The 19,842-nt window shown below is 33.1% G+C and overlaps 1 protein-coding gene across 3 annotated transcripts in view; it reads right to left on the bottom strand.

Annotated features, from left to right (window-relative positions):
* Positions 1-19,842, bottom strand: part of RhoGEF2 (Rho guanine nucleotide exchange factor 2) — a 216,922-nt gene that overhangs the window by 48,945 nt on the left and 148,135 nt on the right. For all 3 annotated transcript variants that reach the window (XM_025305988.1, XM_025305990.1, XM_025305989.1), the window contains 5 exons: positions 14,524-14,616; positions 11,868-12,061; positions 9,067-9,356; positions 5,981-6,160; positions 447-503 (listed from right to left, as the gene is read on the bottom strand). In XM_025305988.1, coding sequence (XP_025161773.1) covers positions 447-503; positions 5,981-6,160; positions 9,067-9,356; positions 11,868-12,061; positions 14,524-14,616 — 814 coding nt within the window. The remainder of the gene's footprint in view (positions 1-446; positions 504-5,980; positions 6,161-9,066; positions 9,357-11,867; positions 12,062-14,523; positions 14,617-19,842) is intronic.

The raw sequence follows: 19,842 nt of genomic DNA, 5'->3' as shown, positions 1-19,842 counted from the left end.
TTACTCAGGAGGATGATCTTTATAACATGTCAAGATCATCGAAACTGTTTCCACTTAACTATCAAATAATTATCAATTACTAGAAGAAAGAAACAACGTGTCAATTACTTGCTGAACTGAATCGATTTCTTTTCTATTTTTGATAATAATTGCTCTTAATATAAGTTCTTATAAGTATTTTTTGTTATTCCTTTGACCAAATTGTCTCTCAAGTACATGTAAAATCTAAATAAGCAAAATATTTAGCTTGTATTCAATTGTCCCCATTAAAAAGAACTACAAAAAACAAAGGAATATCTGTTTAATTCCCTATTATAACTATTATATTAACTATCTATTTAATTCTCTCCTACCAAGATTTTTAATGTTATTATAAATTCATTAACACTAATTATTAAAGGAGGAAAAAAATTGTAAAGAAACAGAAAAAAAGAAAAAGGACTTACTGCTTTCTCCATCTGTCAATGCACCAGAATCTTCTTCACTTCTTTTGTTTTTTTCCACTATAAAAAAGAAAACATCAATTTTACAAATTACAAAATTTATAATCACAGATTAATATTACCTTTTAGGTATTACACGTTACTAGAGATGTGCGAACTATTCGAATTCGAATCGAATCGAATCCAATGTAATTCGATTCGATTCAAATCCGAATCCCTATAATTGGGATCCGAATAATTCGAATAGGAATCAAATACATTATCATTTGCATGCATCAGTTATAAAACGGGCCATCTGGGCCTGTATGTCTGAACTTTTAACTTGTAATTAACTTAACTTATAATTAATAATTTAATTATAAATTATTTTAAATATCTAAATATATATTTTACTTTAAGATAATATTACAATATCAATATTGCCTTTCATATTAAAATCTTCCATCATTATTTGCATGTTTAACAGTCATGTTAAATTTTTTAATGATCGATTCGATTTCATTCAATTCGATTTAAATTCGAATTTAAAAAATGAGATTCGATTCGATTCGACATAAAAATTCTTGATTCACATGTTACGTCCTGTGGACTCCGCATACCCTAAATTCGTTATCCAGTAAGGCAAATTAAATTTTATATTATACGACTAAATGTTCATGTTCCGCGACCCTCCGAGAACAGTGACGTCACACACACAGATATCTCTTTTTTTCTCTCTGTTTTAATCACCGGAGTTTCTCTATTTCCGTCAGAAAGATCCGCTGAGTTATTTTAGCCATATATCTCCTCTCCAAATAACCTTGAATAACTTCCTGTTCGGAGCAACAATTTTCTTTGAAGACGGACCGACCAGATAATCTTTCATGCTGTTACATGATATTACTAGCCTTTGATCTTCGGAAACTCATGCGTTTCCCACGTTATTCATAAATTTTTATTGCGCGCAATCTCTGACCAACCCTAGCGGAACCTTGAAGTCTTTTATTGCCATAGATACCCGATCTTTTACCATATTTATCTCAGGCCTCCCTAAAACCCCACTTCCGAAGAGTTTTGCAACAAAATCCTATACCCATATTTGGACATAAACTTTAGAACCCTGATGCAACTTCCAAAACCCCACCCTCTCGACCGAGGTGACGTTTTGAGAAAAATGAAAAAGCTATGCCTTCTACTTCTCTTCTCAACCGACCCGCAGCCAGGACAGAGTCTTCTCTTCAACACCCCTTCAGGGTCTATTAATAATCTCTACTAGTAACTCTACTAATAACAAGTCTACTAGTGGCTTAGACAGATCAGAGTTTCGCCAATTGTTAATTATTCCGTGCAACGACCTCGTGCATTTTTGGACCATCGTGAGCAGTCCAGTGGAGACCAGCTTCCTAGGTTGGCGCAAACTTAGGTCATCCATCCTCACTGACACGCAGTAATTACACTCTTCATTTTCAACAAATAGCTTAGATCCAGCAGTAAATTATTTATACTTTCTTTTGCCCGAGTGACCCCTGTCTTTTCATTTTCTTCTTTTCTTCTCTCTCTTTTCTTTTTCTTTCCTTTGCTTCCCTTTTTCTAGTCCCTTGGCATTCCGCCTTAATTGTTAAATCAGGTGCCAGTGGCCCAATTTTTTCGATCACAGTCGGACATAACGAACACGGAATTTTGCTCGTACCGCGATTGTTTATACATATATATATACGTACATATTTATAAATCTTACAAATGCTCTTTCATTGTGAACTTCCGCTAAATCATCAATAAAACAAGTTATTTGTAATTGTAAACCAATCACGTTTTCCAACTAATTATTCTACACAAAACATTCTCCTTTTCCTCAACTGTCGCTCACGGTCCTATCCCAGGTAAAAGAATTCAGTTCCTTGACCTAAATAAAGGACCACCGACGTACGTCCGCGCCAGATAAAGGGGTCATTCCGATCCTTGATGTGCACTGCAAACTTGCGAGTACGTCGGAGCTTATGAAAGTAAGCGTCAAGTTGCGTTCCTCCTCCAGGACGTAACACACACATCTCTACATGTTACTATAGCCACTTCAAATTAAACGATTGTATAAAATAACGCTAGTATAATAATAATATATTTTGTTGAGAATCACTCCAGTAAGCATTATTCACGCTGCTAATACCCAGTGCTCATATAATAATAAAGTTGTGCAATCAATTCAGCAAAAAAATTAATATTTCTCAATTCTCAGAAAACTTATTCTTCTTTGAAAAAAATTCTTATATAATAAAATATAAATATTCAAAATTCTACAAAACAAAATAGAATTGAAGGTAACAAGAGGAACTGCCACAATTGTCCAATACTGATTTTTGAATTCTCCTTAAAATATATTATCAAACAGAAAAAATCTAATTTAGATCTTAGAAATATATACAAATCTAAAATAAAATATATTTTTCTACATAACTATATTAAGTTTACAAAAAAATAACTTTTCAAAGTTAATTTGACATTATTTTTGAGCAAATATTGTCGAAACTATGAAATATATATAAAAATATCTTAGATAAAAATTTTATACGTAATTAATACGCTTCATAACTGCATAAAAATTTTACATTTTACAAAATACTCCCAACTTTAACCCATCACTTTCGCACATAAATTTAAAAATTTGTATAACAACAAAAATAAAAAAAGAAAACATGTACTTTTTATATCTCGGAAACTATTTCATCGATTTTAAAGATTTAGATTTTAAATTATATACATCAGAAAGACCTCTAAACTGAAATGAATAGTCTCCCAACCTTGCTTGGCTTGTGTGAGTGAGACACGAATTAATTACAAAATTTTAATCTATCTATGGTTTTGAAAACATTTATTTATCTGAATTAACAAATTATTCCTAATATTTGTTAACATTTTGGAAGTAATTGTAATATAAGCGTCACATTCTTTGCTTTACATTCTCTTCCACTGTCGTCGGTTCAAACATAACTTTTTTCTTCAAGAGAAACATAGACTAAGATTTAAAGATCTAAGAGAAACATTAAGATTTAAATTAGATTTTTTCTGTTTGATAACATTTTAAGGAGCATTAAAAAATCGGTATTGGGTAATTATAGCAATCCCCCTTCTTACCTTCAATTTTGTTTTGTTTTGTAAAATTTTGAATTTTTATTTATTTTTTATTATATAAGAATTTTTTTCAGAGAATAAGTTTTCTGAGAATTGAAAAATATTAATTTTTTTTGCTGTAGCTGAATTGATTGTACAACTCTATTATTATACAAGCACTGGATATTAGCAGCGTGAATAACGCTTATTGGAGTGACTCTCAATAAATAAATAAATATTGCCATATTATATATTTATTAACTTTAATTCACTATATTTATAAAACTGTATTTTCTAAATTAAAAAATGTCATATGCAATTTTTCGATCGAATAATAATATTCGGGAAAGACTACTGCACTGCGATAATTCTTTTGTCATTCATCTAACACTAATCACATATTCACTTTTTCTTTTGAATCAAATATAGCCATGATTTTCACGATGTTACTGCTTAAATAGTGACTTCAGATTAAGATGATTTTCACGAATAATTGAATTGGACCTAACCATTGTACAGTATAATAGTATTTTTTTTTTTTTAAGAAAAAAGTTATATTTGAGTCGCCGACAACTAAAGAGAATGTAAAACGAAGAATGCGACGCTTGCATTTCAGTGACTCCCGAAATATTATCAAATATTAGGAATAATTTTTTTTAAATCGAATAAATAAATGTTTACAAATCCATGTTAGATACTTTTGAACATTTAATATATTGAACAAATCAAGACAGAGTGTGATAATTTCATGATGATTTTGATTTCATGTAATTATTCACAAACGCTTCTCCTAGCTATAAGTCAAAATTTTATACCGTCATGTTTTAAAATAGAAACATCTGACGAAAAATTTCGAATAAAACTAAGTTGTTTCTTTTTTTAATATTAGAATGTTGAATTAGTTCTGGTCTTATTTTGTCAATTTGGTTATCTTTATTTTGAAGAAATAGTTAAATTTGCATCAATCAAAATATTTTCCGTCATTAACTGTAATTTTTTGCTTTTTTTTGTGGCAACATAGCGATTTCGCGACGATAGAACGATCTGTCGTTCGAAGCAATCCAATCAGACACCTATTTTTACATATCCTCGTAATTATTGAAATGTGTATCTGCCAAAGCGTGTTGCATCAGAATAGATCAGAATAGATAGTAATCAGATGATGCTAGGTCTGGAGAGTACACTGGATGCGGAAGGATTTCCCATTCGAACTCTAACAATGTTTGTTTAACGATTAAACAACAAGTGGACGAGCATTATCGTGCAAAAGAATCATTTTGGGTCTATTTCTGACCTTTTTTACATCAATTTATCATTCAATTTGTTTAATTGTTGCTGGTTTCGCTCGTCCGTAACTATTTCATTCGGTTTTAGAAGCTCATAGTATATCACATCTTCCATATCCTACCAAATACAGAGTATTGCTTTGTGACCGTGAATGTTCCGTTTTGGTACCGACCTTTTGGTCTCGATAATTGATGGTCCTAGATCAATCTATGATTTTTTTCACTTTGGATTATCAAAATAAATCCATTCTTCATCTCCAGTTACAATTCGTCACAAAAAAAACTGTTTTTTCCTGTTTGGCAAGCAAAGACATGGCGATATTCAGACGATTTATAATGGCACTTTTATTTAATTCACGTGGAATCCATTTGCCTTCCTTTTGAATTTTTCCCATGACGTGTAGGCATTTAGAAATTGTTGATTTATCGACGTTGAGTTGTTCAGCTAATTATTTTTCCATTTGAGCGGTATTTTCGCTCAATAATGCTTACAAGTTAGAATCTTTGAATTTTTCTAGTTGACCAGTACTTTTAAATCGTCTAAAATGTACAGTTGGGATACGATGGAGCTTGATCACCATAAGTTGTAACAAACATTTCGTGAGTTTCAGTTACCAATTTTTTCAAATCAAACAAAAAAATAATGAATGTCGAAAATGCAATTTTGTACGACCCATTTTAGACACGTATAAACAATGAAACTATCAGTAACAATAGCGCGCAAACTGTCAACCGTCATAGAGAAATGTCAAATCTTTCAGAGCCATATTTTAACATTCATATTTTAATATACTAACTACTAACTTTACTAAAGCCATTTATTGCTAGGGACCAGCACTAATTCAACCTCCTAATAGATCAATGACTTTGATAACATTTCAAAATTGAAGTCATTATAGAAGGATATGTTAATATACACAGAAAATATAAAAAATGCTTGAAAAGTTGTTTAACTTTTGAGTTGCAAAAAATTCTTCTGATATAATACTTCTTTATCTAAAAGGAATCTATTTCAAAATTTAATCTAAATCGAAACACACATAAACATTTTTGGAAATTTTAACTCGTATAAAATTTATATATCAAGAGCTTAATAAAATGTATACAATTGCCGAGAATTAATTAAATTTTGCATAATACGATACGTATATTGAAATTTGAACTTACGATGCAACATATGGTTCTGCGAATGATGATGATGATGAGATGAGGGAGGTTTCCTCTCAGGTCGAATGCGCTCCATCAACTTACTGATTCTATCATTGGTTCTTTCCTTCCTCATCAATGGACCCGGGCAATTTTCCTCTACTACACGAACACATTGTCGATGTACGCTGAGAGAACAATCTGCCAATTAATTAGCAAAATAATGTAGCCTTATTATTATCGTATATGTTACATGGTATTGTATTGTAACATCAAATTGTATATCACGGTTTTGCAACAACTTTACAATAGTTAATCTAACAAGAGGATAATTAACTTTGACACTCTGGCTTTGGTTTATTTTTAAAAATATTATAGTATGATTTCCTTCCTCTAATAAAGCCTAACTCATGCCAATGCGCAATGGTTTACGAAAAATTGTAATTTAAAGCATTCTATAATTAAAAATAATATATTACTTATTATCTGATTTTAAATAATTTTCATGTACAATCTCTTGTACAATATTTGTATGATTTTTTTGTACCAGATTAAGATTAATTATAATATTAGGAGCGCAAAAAAGTTCTGAGCCTTTTTGTGCAAAATTAAAAAACATTGTTTATTTAAAAACAAACAAAACTATATTAATCAACGAAATATTCCCCGTTTGCATTGATGACCTTTTGCCATCTTTCGGGCAGCTTGCGAATTCCCTGATGGTAGAAGCTCATCGGCTTCGAGGCGATAAAGTCATCAATGCATTTTCGTATCTCTTCAAGTGTCACAAAATGTGTATCAGCCAAGAAATGCTGCAGAGACCGGAATAGGTAGTAATCGGAAGGCGCCCTGTCTGGGCTATACGCCGCGTGCGGGAGAAGTTCCCAGCCTAACGCAAAGATATGGTCCTGAGTCACTTTCGCAACATGCGATCGGGCATTGTCATGAAGCAGTATCACTTTACGACGTCTTTTGCCAGTAAATGGCCTCTTTTCTTCAAACGCATCGCTCAAATTGCTCAATTGTTGCTGATAGCGATCTGCCGTTACTGTTTCATCTGGCTGTAACAACTCGTAATACAATACACCTTTCCAATCCCACCATATGCAAAGCAAAACCTTCTTGGCGTGGATATTGGTCTTTGGCGTCGATGTCGAAGGTTGACCAGGGTCAACCCATGATTTATTACGCTTCGGATTATCATAAAGTACCCACTTTTCATCACCTGTAATGATTTGGTGCAGAAAATCCTTTTTCCGGAACCTTGAAAGCAAAGTGAGTGCCGTGTCACGCCGTCGATTTTTGTTGTCTTCGGACAGTGTATGCGGAACCCATCTGCCTTCCTTTTGAACTTTTCCCATTGCATGTAAACGTGTGGAAATGGCTTGTCGCGTAACGCCAAGTTGCTCTGCAAGCTCCTTTTCAGTTTGTGCAGAGTTTATATCCAACAATGCTTGCAGTTCGTCCGTTTCAATCTTTTGAGGGCGTCCAGCACGCGATTCATCTTCAAGACTGAAATCTCCTTGGCGAAATTTTTGATACCACCTTTTACACGTAGCATAACTTACAGCGTTCTCTCCATATGCAACACAGATCATTTCAGTGGCTTCAGCAGCATTTTTCTTCAGATGAAACGCGAAGTGGGTGGAAAATCGAATATGCTCTTTTGTTATTACCATCGTGAACACTGCTGATTTTAAGGTTATGTTCATCAAACACCAAATCGCACGATGTTTCGAAAGACCAAATGTCACTGCTTTAAAACCGCAAGAGGGCGGGAAAATTAATGCAATTTAAATTGTGGTTTCAGTAGTATGAAATCTAGGGCTCAGAACTTTTTTGCGCTCCTAATATATTAATTATAATTATAATATATTTAATATACTTTCAATTAATAATAAAAAAGTAAATATTTGCAAATTTTTTTATTTTATGCATAGATTATATATGCAGGGTGTCCCATAATTGTAACACACCAACTCCATACGGGCGTAGAGCTAGCGAGAGGAGATGCCACCACTGTCCGGCGCTTGAGGACACAGTGCAGCACACCTTGGCAGAATGCCAGACGTGGGCTGACCAGCGCCGTATCCTCGCCCGAGCAGTGGGGTGCCGGGAAGAAGGGGAAACCCTCTCGCTCCCGCGCTTGCTCAAATCAATGTGCGGGAGCGAGGAGGTATGGGGAGCGGCGGCCTCCTTTTGCCGGGACGTAATGTCCCGCAAGTGGGAGCATCGTCCACCTCGTCACAATCCGCGACGGAAGAAGCGGCGCTCCCCAGAGGGGGGGGGGGGAAGTGGGCCCGAGGTGGCGCCGGCCGAGGAGGAGAGGCCACCGGCTTTTGCTGGAGGCCGTCTTCTCGGCCGCCTCGAGCCTAACTTCGACGCAGCAGTGGGGGATGAGTGAGAAGGAATGAACCCTCTCATCCACCAGTGGCGTCGGTAATGGTAGGGTAAAAGGGGAGTGGGGCCCAATTGGGGCTGGGCCTTACTCCCCTGCCCCTTCCCTACATATCCAGTAGGTAGGGGGGAAAGGGGGCAAGGAGGGAGGGCAGGTATCCCCTCTCTCCTAAATTAAACTGGAAGGCCAACCTGGTCGGATAACCGGCCAGGACACCGCGTCCTAAACTCCTAGGGAGGGGCGCGGTATTTGGGCGGGGGCTCCAGGAGAACCCTGGGGCCGGGGTGTCGGGGAGGGAATGCAGGCGTAGTTCCCCTGACTCCCCCACTTCGGTCCGAGCGGTAGTTTTAGTCGATAAGAGTCTGACATAACCGACCCCCCTAAGGGTCGGGGGTATCCATGATAGATTTCCCCTGCGTTAACAAAAAAAAAAAGCTAGCGAGAGGAACAAAAAAGTCCTTCCATTTAGCAATATCTCGTTTAATTTTTTAGTAATAACCGCGTGAAGTTTGGCGTTTGTCTCGCCTATCGCGACCTATAGACGGTCTGCGGCGAGTTGTGTGCGTCGAGGCTGAGCGGTAACGCGGCTTGCACTGACCATCGCGCGGCGTCAAAGCGCCAAGACGCCATCGCATTACAATTATGGGACACCTTGTATATTTCTAAAAAAAATATCTTAAGCAAAAACGTTCTTATATATTTTACGTACCACTACACAAATATCCCTGAGGACCGATGCCACCGATGATAAGTTGGCAGTGATTACAATATGTTATCGTAAAATATTGATGTGCCACAAAATGATGTCCTCTGATAGTCATCTTGCGTGTTTTACCAGTAAGCAAACGTGCTTTGATGTTGGACTTATCTTTCGCGACGAAAGTGGGTACTCGATCAGCCCACACTGGTCGTAATTGGAAGATCTTTATCAATATTGTAGCTAGACCAGCCGCTGTTGTGAACAAACGAAGATCTACATGCTCCTTTTCTATATCTTCTCTGAAAATTTACAATTTTATATTTATATATGTAACAGTATTATTCAACATAACGATCTTTTACATAAAAGTAACACGTACAATGTATATGTGCGCACGCGCACACGTTGTAAACCATATTTACTTAATATTAAATTATTATATGAAGTGTTTCGGTTAGATATGAGAGATATGTTGCAAAAAAGAACATGTTTATTTTAAAAACATGTTTATTTTAAAGATATTAAATTATCTTTTATTTGAAATATTTTCCATCGCTAGCTATAACTTTTTCCCACTTTTCTGGCAATAAGTGAATTCCGCGATAAAAAAGCAATATATTCATTTTTTGAAATAATCTATTTATCGAGCCACTTTTTTATTTCTTCATATGCTTTTAAGTGCTGATCAACAAGGCCATGTTGCATCGATCGAAATAAATGATAATCTAATAGAGCACAGTCTAGGATGAATATGCGGCATGTGGTAAAACTCCCTATTGAAGCACTGATAACGGGTCTTCAACTATGTTTGTAATGAATGATCGAACGTTGTTAAAATCACTTTGGGTTTTCATTGAGCTGTTGGACATTTTCATGCCACAAATCAAATCATTTAATTGTTGATAACGTTCAACAGCGACTATTTGATTCGGTTTCAGCGGTTCATACGTAATATACGACGCGTTTCATATCCCACTCTAAATGTATAACAAAATCTTACTTCCGTGGATATTGCATTTTAGAGTCGATATCGATGTTTAACCCAGACCTACTCATTGATGATAATTTTTTACGTTTAGAATTATCATTCATTTTACTGAATTATCATTCAGTAGATTCATTTTTCATCGCGAGTTTTTGATACAAAACGCGACAATTTGATACAAAAACTGCTTCCTTCTGTGATGAGAAAACAAAAGTGCAAATGATTAAACGATTTTGAATAGCTAATTCAGACAATTCATGTGGAACCCATTTGCCTTCTTTTTTAATCTTTCCCATTATGTGTAAATGATCAGAAACACGGTTGATTTAGCAACATCTATCTAATGCTGCAGCTAATTCCTGAAGCGTTTGAGCCGAATTTTCATTCAATAACACCCGCAATTCGCATCTTCAAACTTTTTTGATTGACATAAATATTCTTAGTTTTTAGAATCAAAATCATCATTTTTGAATCGTCAAAACCAGTACTCACATGTTTTAACTGATGGAACAGACTCAGAATAAGTCTCTGAGATAATTCGGTGAATTCCGGCAACCGTTTTTTCGAATCAAAATAGCAAAATAATTAGTGACAAAAAATGTTCTTTTTCGCGTTCCATTTTCAATCGCACTAAAAAGTGTGATTGTGTTTACAAATGTACATGACATGCGTTAAATTATTTGTAGAAATATTTAAACTTAAATGAAATGATGTAACAACTTTCAAAATATTTCTAGTATTAAATTTGTAGCTACAGCTATCTATAATGAACTCTCAAAACTAACCAGTACACCTAATATTTTACAACAACGCAAAATAGCGTGTAATTTGAATTTTGCTTATAAACAAAATTCAACCATAAAAGCATAACTTATTAAATCATGCAATATTTTCTTTTCCAACTATTACTGTAATTATTTCACAATTTTGATTCCTAAGGTAATACATTTTGACATTATTTACAATATACACAGAATGTTTATTTGCAATAAGTAAAAATACTAAGCCAATCAATAGTTTATAGCCACACTGTAGTCTTTAAAATACATTTCCTTAAGAATTCTATAAGTATTTTCCTATTATTGTTTAAATAAAAAACGTGTTTCAGTTCTTTAAAAGTTCATAAATTATTTAAATTTGATTGTCAATGAAATATGTAGTAATCAAAATTATATTCATGTAATGATCAAGTTAATATTTAATTCATCCACTGTTTAAAATTTAATATCAATTATTAATTATTTTAGGTAATTTAACTATCTAATACTGTATAGCAATATGCAAAAATTAAGATATTATTCACTTTATAAGCATGAAATTCATTTTTTTTAATTATATATCATCTAATTTTAAAAAAACTTTCACAGAAATCAAACGTCTTATTTATAGAGTTAATTTTCGAATTATTTTATAACTTATTAAAATTCTACGTTGTTGTAAAAAATCATTGTTAAAGAATTTTCCTATTGTTATGTTGTAAATATATCAAAATAAGCTAAAATAAAATTCAAATCACATTTCTTATCTTGCAAAAAATACGTCTAATTAAAAACAATACATATATATATATATATATATGTGTAACAATTATTTGTTTTATAATATATGGATTATGAACCATATATGTGGTTCATTGATTATCGAATCACTAAAATCCTAGTTCACCATAACAGAAATGACATATCCCCTATCACAAATTATTAATAGCCAATAAACGTTAAATTGCCGTAAATATCACTAATTTTTAAAGATGTATTCAGACGTATTTTATAAAATAAAAAATATAAAAATTTTGTAATAAATTCTATATAAAATATAATCTTACAGGTAAGGTTCCATTTTCGGTAGGAGATACGTTTCAATAATTTTTATTTCGCGTACTTTGTCGGATATACTTTCGTCAAGCGAATTGTCAGTCGGACCAAAGATTGTAGCCAATCCTGCGGTCCGTTTCTGTTGGAAATGCATCAGCTGTTCATTCAATTCTTCCTTAGCTCTAGTACGTGCCTTCCAAAATATCTGTTAAAAAACAATAGACATGTTAAAAACATTAACACAATTATAAATTTCCAAATTTTTAAGTTTTTCTTTTAAGCGAAGTTATGAACGTAATATGAAGTTATATAAAATATAACTGCTTGTAATATAAACACACACATACAACACGCACGCTCGTACGCACAGAGGATGTAAAATTAAAGATATTACAGATTATTATGATTAAAATTGAACGTAATATGAACTTTTTTTTATTAACCATTTGATATCAAATACGATATTATATGTCGAATACGATATCTTTCTTCTAGGTAGAGTCGTTAAAATCACGTTAAGAACACCTCAATTTTTTAATTGCCACATATAATTTTTATTACATATGATGACAGTGTTTCTTGAGGATTAGACAGTTATAAACTGATATACATAGAGAAACAAAAGTTACCAGATTCTTAAAATATATATACAAAATGGTAACATGTTTGTTAAAAAGTTCGTATACATTTTATCGTTAAATGAACCTTAAAAGAAATGTGCTCTAATAAAACAAGTTTCAATAATATCACATCAAACATTTAGCGACGAGCAATATTGTATAGATATAAATTATAATTCATCTTTGATTTTTATCGGTTCAATAATGCATATGTTGTCTGTTTAATTAATAAATTTATTATTAATCTAAAATTTATTAATTTAATTAATAAAAATTTAACAGTCCCAACATTACTAAATGTTGTTTCATATAATGTATAACGTAAACATTATACTTTAAAACTATTATACCATCTAATACGGGTCTCTATACACTTAAAAAGCCCTATGAGACTTTGGTGTCCTATTTGGACATGTATCTGCATACAAAATCGCTGCATCTCTAAAGTTTCGCTGACATTCTCCAAAACTAGAAGCATATCAACAGAATTATCCAAATGTAAGATGATAGAAACAAACTGATATGAACTGTTATAAGTAACATATCCGACATATTACTTATCATTAATCACGCCTGATTTTATGAATAACTCTGAATGATGCTAATTTCGAACATTTATTTTAAGAATTTATTATTAACTTTTATTTTCCTATCATAACAATATGTCATCAGTCTACTCATCAAAAGAACTACAATCGTATATAATAATATATTTTGATAAGTTAACAAAATTAACAGTTAACGAATCAAAATATTTTTTAAGTGACTTTAACAGCATCACTTAGAAATAAACAAACTTCATCATACGATGTTGCTATCGATATTAAATAGTTGAAATATACTGAATACTGATACTGAGTAGTAGAAAACAAAAATTTAATATTTCGTTTAGTTTCGAAAATAATAGCCAGATATCTTTAACTTTATATTTCGTATACTGGGTACATATATTCTCATTTTAATTTAAACAGTCACTTTCTGAAAATTATGAAGTTTTAAAAAGAATGTTTCTTACAAATGCTTTTTACGAAAATGTTAGAACTTTGAGAAAGTCACAAGATGGTGTCATTGGTTTGATATTGGATAGTTGTTTGAAGATTATGTTTGAAGCTCACTTTAAATTTGTTTAATAAAAACCTCCATTTTTCATTGCATAATCTTATAGCTTACCTCGAAACTTTTTCAAAACTTTCAACACTTTTAAAATACGATAATAAAATATTTTTTCATTAGATTTCATTATATACTCTTCGAATTATAAAGCGTTAAGGAAAGTTACAATATTGCCAGTATTAACACTACACTAAGGGTGTATCTCGTAGAAGTTAATTGAATGAATGGAGGTAAGTCAAGAAAATATTGAACAATTTCAGTGAAAAAATAATCTGATATCGCCCTGACAAATGCCAGACAATTCTGTTCTTTAAGAAACTATTCTAGAAAATTGAACTTGCGACCACATGTTAAAACTCTTCTTCGACTTGATTAAAACGACCTGATCATAAAAATTTTGGAGCAATGTACTTTCATCGATGAATACAATGATAATGGCATTATCGGTGCAAATTTCAATTCTATAAGCAAACATATCCCACCTGATTTGACCTCTATGCAATGCCAGTAAATGCCAGCAATATATATAACTTTTAAGTCTTATAACTTCAAAAGTACTTAATGAAAAAATATGTTGTTATAGTGTTTTAAAAAAGTACTCGAGGTGTTATAAAAATAAAAATATACCATAAAAAATGGGGATTTATGTTTAACAATGTTTATGTTTAACAACTTTAAGGTGACTTTCATATAATTTTCAAACTATACAAAATCAAACCAATGGGGCACCATTTTATGTTTTGTTCGAAGTCATAAAACTTTCGTAAGAAACATTTTTTTTTTAACTTGTGATTTCCAGAAATTGACTGTTTAAATTAAAATAAAACACTCTATATATTTTTTTAATATATTTTATTTATTGCAGTATATGTTGCGAATAAATAACAAAATGCATATCTAAACTATTTAATTAAAAAAAGAAAATAAAACGTACCTTTCTCAGAATTTCTTCCTTGTCAGACTCCTTCAAGAGGACATCGTCTATCTCATTTGCGACATTCTCATCTACATTATGGAGACGTAACGGCTAAACAAAAAAACTACCTATTACATCAAATATTTTTTATGTGCACAAGATGACTAAGAAAGCCCTCAACAATATAAAGAATCAAATATCATAAATAAGCATATATAAATTAACCATTTTATAAAGAGATAATTCATGTCTAGAAACAGTGCATTTTGTCATCACAAAAAGACAAAGTTGTATTACAAATATTTCTGAGTTAAACGGTCTATAATATATCAGATTGGCAGTATTTCGTCTGTTTAACAATATAAAAATAAATATTTAAAAGATATGAAAAAAATGAAAAATATTATTATATCACATATGTTTAATTTAATTCTAATTAATCTATATTAGTATAAAATCAGAACATGAAATAAAGACATTCGCATTCACTTTTTTTTATGTTTTACAATTCCAACTATGTCTCAATGCTGTTTATCAAGAGCTCAATTTTAATAAGAAATTGGATATAATTCTTTATATACTTGGTATTGCGATACTATCGCGGCGAATGCGCGGGGATTGATTTTATTTTTCCTATTTTTTATTTTTAAAAGAAGACACAAAACCATATGGCTCAAATAAAGATAGTTAAAAGAGCAATTAACACAGAAGTACTTATAATATAACTTCATTTCTTTTTAATGCCAAAATAGAAAGTTTTTAAATATGAGTTTGTTTTTCAAAAATGTCCAGTTTATCTTCCACTATAAATCTCTATAAATATTATTCGTGTTTTATATGTCGTCCTTACAGATACAGATACATAAAAAATAGATATAAAAAATACTAAATAAAACTAAATAAAAGATACTAAAAGATAAAGGCTCCCGTGACGCTAATCATTCCTTGTGCATGTAAATTGTAGAGGTCAACCTAAGTAAGGAAAGTCTCATACTAGTTACAAATTGGTGCACAGCAAATATGAAATAATCCAAATATGGCCTTTACAAAGTTTTACAGAATTTTATAGAGTTCGTCCATCGCACTGCATAATTATTCACTAAACTCTTATTATTTATATTATTCATTACGTCAAAAATATTTGATATCTGATTTAGGAATTTTTTAGGAAGTACCTATGAATTCAAATCTATAGACAAAATTTTCTGAAAAATTCGAGATGGCAGGCTTAATATGGCGGTTAAAAATGAAAAAACAAATCTATTTTGAAAAAATATAATTTGTTTGGATTTCTTTAGAAAAAAGATTGCATTTTTTACATTTGTTGGTGAAAAAATATTAATAATAGAAAACGATATAGTCAAAAATCCTAAAGTGGAGAAAAATATTATACAGTGTATAGAGCATAAAAAATTTGTATGATTTTTATAAAAAATTCGTGAATACTATATTTTAAAAAATGATAATTTTAACTATCTACCTAAAATATTTGTATAATTAACAATTAATGATTGTACACACTTTTGGTACACCTATTAACCCCTTGATATACAAATAAAACGGAACTTGATGCGTCCGAAAAATACTATTTAATTTCGCTCAACTGAACAGTGATGTGGAAGGTGAGAAAGAGTACATTTTATTTTGAAATTTTTATATAACATTTAATCAGGTTGATACATAATGCTAATGAAGAACAACTAAATAACATTAAAAAATAATAATTTAATAGTTCTGTAAAGTATGAAATATTTCGAAACATTTTATCTTTTTAACTCTTTTTATCTTTACTAAACTCAAATATTGTCTGGGATGACATTTACCGTGCGAGATCCCTGCTATACTGAATACTACTTTCAATGTGCTTCTTCTGATATGTCGACGCTTTTTTTTATTGGAATTGTTGAGAAGGTGGGAGGATGGGACATCTCGAACTATACAGGGTGGGTGATTATAAATTGCCAACCCGAAGTGTGAAGGTAGTCCCATACCGTTTTGCGAGATTCGCAATAATTATCGAGTTATTAATGACAGAAATCTGAGGAGTGGTAGCGCGCCGGCATAGATGATTGGAGAAGCGTTGCAGCTGCTTAGGCCGCAGCGCGGCCCAGTTGATCCAGAAACTGTTGCCGGTGCGCGGCGAGGGGAAAGACAATGCGCTGCTATTCGTTGTTTTATCTCGCCAGACCTATGTCTCACCGCACGCCGCCAAGAGTTGCTGGGTCGAGTGGGCCGCGCTGTGGCCTGAGTAGCTGCAACGCTTCTCCAATCATCTATGTCGGCGCGCTCCCATTCCTCAGATTTCTGTCATTAATAACTCGATAATTATTGCGAATCTCGTAAAACGGTATGGGACTTTCATGTTTATCTTAATCCAATCTACCTTCACATCTCGGGTTGGCAACTTATAATTAACCACCCTGTATAAACAAACGAGAATCGACGCACGAGTGAAGCAACATAGTTTATTTATACAGGGTGTCTCAGAACTTTGGGACACGGGCTCCGTAGGGACATAGAGTTAAGTGAGAGGAACAAAAAAGTCCTCTACCATAATGTGAAAATCGTAATAGTTTTTTAGTAATAACCGTGTAAAGTTTGGCGTTTTCCACGCCCATCGCGGCCTATAGACGCTCCGCGGCAAGCTGTGTGCGTAGGAGCTGAGCAATAACGTGTCTCGCGCTGACTGTCGCGCGGCGTCAAAGCGCCAAGACGCCATCGCGACAGTCAGCGCGAGACACGTTATTGCTCAGCTCCTACGCACACAGCTTGCCGCGGAGCGTCTATAGGCCGCGATGGGCGTGGAAAACGCCAAACTTTACACGGTTATTACTAAAAAACTATTACGGTTTTCACATTATGGTAGAGGACTTTTTTGTTCTTCTCACTTAGCTCTATGTCCCTACGGAGCCCGTGTCCCAAAGTGCTGAGACATCCTGTATACTGCGTCCGCTGAAAACAGCTTTTAACGAGTCAGACTCGTCAAGTCTACAGTGGCACATGAAATGAATAGACGACCCTAACTCGTCATTGTATGTCAAGGGGTTAATGTTCTAGAGATCTTGCAGAAGAAGAAAACCCCATATTTTTTGTTAAAAAGGTCTTGAGAAATTTTAAAAACTGAAAGATAGATGGGACACTCAGCATCCCACCGTATCAAAAGGTTAATTAGTAATTTAAAATTTTATGGTATTCTCCACAAATTATATAGAACTCTTTTGTTTAATTTAATCTGATCTACACACACATGCATACAAACGATGATTATGTTACCATCAAATAAGCTTATACCCAGACAGCACAAAATATTCGGAGAATATTCTCATAAAATGATTTCCATATGTTCAGAGAATATTCAGAAAAGATATTCCTATATGTTTCTGAGAATGTTCGACATGTTATTAGAATATTATTTATGGAATCCTCAGAATGTTTTATATAGCAGCACAGAATATTCGACGAATATTCTCACAAAACAATTCCATATATTCTAAAAATATTCGAAAACATATTCTTATATGTTTCTCAGATTAATTTAAATATTATTACAATATTATTTGTGAAGTCCTCAGAATATTGTAGTAATATGTCAATGTAGGAGATATGAACATTATCCAAGTAGCAGAGTAGTATCAAATAACGTATTAATGATGTGTTAATAACATCTCTAACGTCAATAAAACGTCATTAAAACGTGTTTAAACATCATCTTACTACCTGGATCATCAGAGTTTCAAATTCATCTCGAAATGAGAAATAGCACGAGTGATAAAGACACGTTGCTTTTATATGTCTAAATTCATCAACGTCGATTAGGCTTTGATTTAGATTTCAGTCTTCGTCTCGAAGAATTTAACTTGGATTATCGCTTGGTCAACGTTGGTCAAGTCTTGCCGAACAACCATTGTCCGAACGCACCCGGTACGCGATCACAACCAAATGCACTGTGTTTACATCGGTCCGTGTCATGCATTGTTCTGAGGAAATATAAACGTTTATTTAGTAAGTGGATTTAGTTAGGAAGTTTATTTAGGAAGTGTAAATAACATTCGTCTAAAATTCTTATTAGTATTTTATTAGTTATTTTTATTGGTTGCAAATCAGGTAAGTACAATTTATATGTACATATGATAAATTCGTAAAGTAATTATTTAGAAGACGCATACCGCCTCCGATTTCGTTGAAACTCATCTATCTTATACAGGGTGATTGATTATAAGTTGCCAACCCGAAATGTGAAGGTAGATTGGGTTAAGATAAACATAAAAGTCCCATACCGTTTTGCGAGATTCGCAGTAATTATCGAGTTATTAATGACAGAAATCTGAGGAATGGGAGCGCGTCGACATAGATAATTGGAGAAGCGTTGCAGCTGCTTAGGCCGCAACGCGGCCCAGTTGACCCAGAAACTGTTGCCGGTGCGCGGCGAGGGGAAAGACAATGCGCTGCTATTCGTTGTTTTATCTCGCCGGACCTACGTCTCGCCGCACGCAACCAACAGTTGCTGGGTCGAGTGGGCCGCGCTATGGCCTGAGTAGCTGCAACGCTTCTCCAATCATCTATGTCGGCGCGCTCCCATTCCTCAGATTTCTGTCATTAATAACTCGATAATTATTGCGAATCTCGCAAAACGGTATGGGACTTTTATGTTTATCTTAACCCAATCTACCTTCACATTTCGGGTTGGCAACTTATAATCAACCACCCTGTATATTTTGACGTGTAGAAACCAAAAGTTGAAATCGTCGCTTGGCTCTACAAAGCGAGAAATTAATTGTAAAGTTGATGGCAATTTAGGTTAAGAAATCTGTCACGGAGGTGAGGACCGTCTTGTCTATAATTACCAATGCATCTCTTAGCTTTTCTCATGACAGATAATAAAAAATAAATCTTCGCCTTACTAAAAAGATTAGTCTACAATGTACTAAAAATGGATACAGAAAAGATTAGCAAGATTCCTGCGCAAGAGAGGATGTACCATGAATCTAAAGCAGGAGAATGATAGCATATGCTATTTTATTGTGTAACGAGAGGAATAAGATTCTATATAATAAAACAAAGTCCTACATAATAAAATAGCACATGCTGTCATTCTTCCGCTTCAGATTCATTATACATCTTCCCTTGCGCAGGGGTCTTGCTAATCTTTTTTATATCTATTTTTAGTATATTGTAGATTCATCTTTTTAGTAAAGCGAAAATTTATTTTTTATTATCTGTTATTAGAGAAGCTAAGAGATACATTGGTAATTATAGATAAGACGGTTTTCACCTCCGTAACAGATTTTCTAACTTAAATTACCATTAACTTTAACAATTAATTTCTCTCTTTGTAGA

This window comes from Harpegnathos saltator, unplaced genomic scaffold (assembly GCF_003227715.2).
Source record: "Harpegnathos saltator strain DR-91 unplaced genomic scaffold, Hsal_v8.6 scaffold744, whole genome shotgun sequence".
NCBI classification, from domain to species: domain Eukaryota; kingdom Metazoa; phylum Arthropoda; class Insecta; order Hymenoptera; family Formicidae; genus Harpegnathos; species Harpegnathos saltator.
The sequence above is the reverse complement of the archived record's forward strand: the minus strand, read 5'-3'. Positions and strand labels throughout refer to the sequence as shown.